The 5000-nt window shown below is 43.5% G+C and overlaps 1 protein-coding gene across 1 annotated transcript; it reads right to left on the bottom strand.

Moving 5' to 3' along the window:
- Window positions 1-1214: 1214 nt before the first annotated feature.
- On the bottom strand, window positions 1215-2435 carry LOC138032006 (tigger transposable element-derived protein 6-like). Its single transcript, XM_068879593.1, has one exon. The coding sequence runs from the start codon at window positions 2433-2435 to the stop codon at window positions 1215-1217; it is 1221 nt and encodes a 406-aa protein (XP_068735694.1).
- Window positions 2436-5000: the final 2565 nt, after the last annotated feature.

Below are 5000 nucleotides of genomic sequence, written 5' to 3'. Positions count from 1 at the left end.
AAGATGGCGCATTGACAGTTCTTGTTCCCTTTTCAATTTTTTTGCAATGTAAAACGGAGACCCGACTAGCGCAGCCTCAACACGCGATTCAAAACCTTCCACATCTTCCGCCATTGTCTTGTAGAACTAACAAGAAATATTTTGCCCGAAAATTTGTCACGTGTCAATCATTTTCAGTACGCCGCACCAATCAGAAGCCCCCGTTCGTGGGCTAACGGGTTTATCAAAGGGGGTCTTCTTGCAAGCGTTCCTTTAGTCTCTTGCCCCAACTTTCGCGCGGCCAGTTTACGGAAAATCGCTGGGAGCTTGCTATCCAGCTTTTCATCAACCAAGGCCTGTTCTCTCTCAGAGGTTTGTTCTCTGTCTGATGTGTGAGCACCATTTCACTCAGCTCAGCACATTCCTCCGAAAAAGCCCTGAGGTCCCTTGTCGAGAAGAGACGGCCCAGTTACGTTGAAGTGCTTGTTGGGATTTTACACTAAACGACAACATCGAACGGGGATAACGATGTTAATGGAAATCTACCTAGCCATCCTGGAAACATCCATGGAATGGAGGGATTACAACTTTTCTCGAAAAGGTAGGTTAGAGTTTTATTTAATCTGTTTACTTCTATAGTTAAACTTTGCCCACTGTTATATAGTTTACGATTTTACCATTTTCCCCTTTTTTTTCCACCGGTAATTTAAGCTTCATTTTCTACAGTTTCCGCCGGAGATAAGAATGCAACTTAACCCGTTTTGTTTCAGCCAACAAGACAAGTGTCACACCCTTGGTCAGTTGTATTGAACTGTTCTTTTCAGTTAGGAGTTCCCTTTATAGAAATTAAGGCACTAGCAATCAGGGTAGAAATGGCAATGGTCAAAATGAAAGAGAAAGTACAGTCAACTCTCTCGTAAGCGACCACCCTTGGTGCACGACAAAGTGGTCGCTTACGGGAGGTGGTCGCTTACGGGAAAGATCAACAAAATAAGTCTTACACTGGATCGATCAATTAATTACATATACATATTGCCTAATCAGCTAAAATTAGGCAAATAGAAACTAATTTACTTGATTTTTTTCACATGCAACAAGTTTCGGGAAAAGTAGAGTGGAGAATGTGTCTCATGTTAATGAGAATCCCCTGAAATTTAAACCGAACAAAACCTAGGAAAACAACGTCAAACATGGGGTGCATATACTGTACTTGAAATCTTAATAATGTATATACATTACTCGGTCTCACTCGACCGCTTATCCACGAAATCTAGAATGCTCGATTGCTTCTGTGACTTAAGCCTCATGTCAACAAGAATATCAGACACTTTCGTGACTGCAGTGGACACATCCTCGCAACTCCGATAATCTGCAAACTCAGCGATCTGACGCACGAGATCAAGTGCTCCTTTAACTGTTTGCACCGCTGGGATTGGTAAGGGAGCATCGTCACTGCTATCATCACTGTCGGAATCAGTTGCTATTTCCGTCTTGTTGCTGTTTGAGTGAGTAGCGATAACCTCATCTCGTAGGGTCTCCCTCCAGTCAGGGTCGGCGGAATCTAAGGAGTAATAGGCGTCCGCATCATCGTCGAAGGCAGCATAGGGTGCAGCGTCAATACCTTTCTTAGACATCTTCTGCACCAGGGCTTCAAGGTCTAGTAACTCCTCACCGGCAAACGGATCATCGTCATCTTCATTCAATGCCATGGCTGAGGGGTGCATTCCAACATGTCTGAAACACTTACTGATTACCTCGCACTTGACTTCGTCCCACGCATTTACCATCCATCGCACGGCCATTAGGAGGTTCACAGACTTTAATATCTCGCTGGCAGCGTGTTCTCCGTCAACTTGACGAACGATATGCCGCAGCAACTTCCTTTTGTAGTAGATCTTCCACACCTTGATTATACCTGCATCCAGGGGCTGCGTGCGCGATGTGGTGTTCTTCGGTAGAAAGGCCACTTTAATGTTGGAGAACATGTCTGTCAGCAAGGGTGGATGACATGGTGCATTGTCTAAGAAAAGGATAATATGCCTTTCCTCTCTTTTCAGACGGTTGTTCAACCTGCTAAGGATAGTAACCATTATGTCGGTTCTCATCCACGCCTTCTCGTTGCTGAAGTACTGGGCACCGCAGGGGTATGATGGATTTGCCAAACGAGCGAAGCAGCGCGGTCGTCTGCTACTTCCTATCACAATAAGGGCCTCTTTGTTGCCCGCTGCATTCACAAAGAATGCAGCAGTTATTCGTTGCTTCGCATTTTTGCCGCCCCTACAGCGTTTCCCCTTTTGAGAGAGCGATTTCTGAGGCATCGCCTTCCAGAAACAGCCAGTTTCGTCCTCATTCCATATATCCCTCGGTGAGTAGCCCCTAGTTAGCTCTTTCAATCTTTCATTCCAGCTGTCTATCGTCTCTTGGCTTACATCTCCCTCTTCCCCAGCAATATTCATTTGGCCGATGTTATGTCTCTTTTTCCACTTGTCTAGCCAACCACTTGTTCCTTTAAATGTGTCATCTCCAATTCTCTCAGCTATGAGACCCACCACGCAACCAACGTGTAACACGTGCAGTAACAGAACTGAAAATCTTCGTCATTTGCCTATCATTCACCATCGATTCGCTCCGTTTGAAGTCGACATGGAGAAAAAGAATTTTTCAAGCATCACGGTTCATTCATTCATACGAGGTTATCATGTCTACAAGGATGAAACAACATGGGTTCCCGAAATTGGTGAGCAACGCAGACTGAAACGTGAGCCACTGAATGAAAAAGATGGAAATGCAGTTGCAGTAGTGAGGTCGCTGTCAAGAAATTTTACTGAAGCCGAACATCCCAACACCGTGTCAAAAGAAGACAAAATTGCTGGCCACATACCATTACAAATGTCTCAGTATGTTAGCAAATTCTTGAAACGAAGGACCAACAATGGAAAGGGCATTATAACAGGAAAACGTGTAAATCGAGGAGCAGGTTATGGACTGGAAATTCCCTGCAGTTACATTTTCTACGGAGACAATGACATTTCTATTACATGGCTTAAAGAAAAGATTGAAAGCACTGGCATATTTCACATTGAATAGCGCCTGGGCAATCTATGCATTCTTCTGATGAAACTTTGTACTGACAGTATATCATTTTGGAACAGATCACTGTAACAATTAATGTAAACTGTTATTATCTGTCAACAGTCCGGTGTAGCGTCATTAAAAATTGAACTTTTGTCACTTCTGAGTAGTGATTCACTAACGATCATACATGATTATGTTGGGTGGTCGCTTACCAGAAACAGAAAACAAAAGAATATGTCAAATTTCTGGCCTACAAAGTGGTCGCGGTCGCTTTAGAAATTTGAGTGGTGGTCGCTTACGAGAGAGCTCTGGGAACAGTTTTTAACTGAGAGACAGAACGGTTGTTTACGAAGTAAACGTTCTGTCATGTAGCAATATCAGTGACCATGGCGCACCAGGAGCCCATCTGGAGCGTGCAACTTCCATACAGCGTCTGTGAAACGGCGTTTTCACAAGTAGGTTTATTTTTAGACTAGCCCTTCCCGCGAATTAGGTCAAAAAACAAAAGCAGTTCCGGTTCGGTGACCCTATGACGTCAGCTTAATTTCTTGTAGTTGGTCATCGGGCTCCTGTGGGAGTCTCATTCGCGGGAAATTTAATCTAAAAATAAATCGGTCTGTGAAAACGCCGTTACACGAACACAGTAGAGTTGTAGGTTCCGGGTCACGGGTTCCTGACGCACCTCATGTTTGCATTGACGTCCGGATTGCCCGTTTTACAAGATTCAAGTATATCCGTGACGAACGTGGTTATGATGAACAACCTTAAATAGAAGACTTTTCTAGCCTCCCACTCACCATCATCGATGCAGTAGATGATCCAAAGGAAAACTTAGATATTTTAAATGATCTCATACTTCAGTGCATTGAAAGACACGCCCCGCTTAAGCGTACTAAAGTCATTCGATCACAAGCACCATGGCTTCACAACGATGTTATAAGACATACCCAGCTCTTATGAAACGAGTTACGTCATAAGGCACATAGTTCCAAGAACCAAGAGTGGTGTCAGAAATTTCGCGACGTCCGCAACCTCCTAAAAAAGAAAATAAAAACCGCCTGACAAGAGTTCAAGTGAAGCTATGATCCTCGCAGTTACAAACGCAATTTTTGCAATTGCGTAGAGAAGCCTGAAAAATTCAGGAGTTCGACGGAGTTTGAACCCATGACCTCGCGATACCGGTGCGACGCTCTAACCAACTGAGCTATGAAGCCACTGACGTCGGGAACTGGTCATTTATGGGTTCTAATGTTCCCGGCGTGAGGAATGAATCAACGATGATCATATCCGCAGTTCATATATGATCCATTTTATATATCATTTCATCGTTGCTTCATTCTTTACGTTTACGGGAACATTAGAACCCACAAATGGCCTACTCCCAACGTCAGTGGCTTCATAGCTCAGTTAGTTTAAGCGTCGCACCGGTATCGCGAGGTCACGGGTTCAAACCCCGATTAAGTCCTGAATTTTTCAGGCTTCTTTACGCAAATGCAAAAATTGCGTTCATAACTTCGAGGATCATAGCGTCACTTGATTTCATATCCTCAGTTCATATATGATCCATTACATATATCATTTCATCGTTGATTCATTCCTTACGGGAACATTAGAACCCATAAATGACCAGCGTTCATAACTGAGAGGATCATAGCTTCACTTGATTTCATATGTGCAGTTCATCTATGATCCATTTCATATATCATTTCATCGTTGACAAGAGTTCATTAACAAGGCCTTGTCATCTTCAAAGCCAAAAAGGGTCTGGCAAATACTCCACCTAATATTGAACCCCAGTCCTCAGCCATTGAGATGCGACGTCGAAAATCTAAATGAGCATTTTGTAAATACAGTGATCAGAACTGTTGGAGCCTCGCCTCCTCGCCTATGGATTCCAAAGCCAGCCTAATGGATTATATAAAGTTACTAGATCCACCTGAAAATAC

The sequence above is a fragment of the Montipora capricornis genome, chromosome 14 (genome assembly GCF_036669925.1).
Source record: "Montipora capricornis isolate CH-2021 chromosome 14, ASM3666992v2, whole genome shotgun sequence".
NCBI classification, from domain to species: Eukaryota; Metazoa; Cnidaria; class Anthozoa; order Scleractinia; family Acroporidae; genus Montipora; species Montipora capricornis.
The sequence above is the reverse complement of the archived record's forward strand: the minus strand, read 5'-3'. Positions and strand labels throughout refer to the sequence as shown.

Bases quoted from the DNA above. Each gene is read 5' to 3' on its own strand.
- LOC138032006 (XM_068879593.1), bottom strand. From the start codon at position 2,435: ATGAATATTGCTGGGGAAGAGGGAGATGTAAGCCAAGAGACGATAGAC.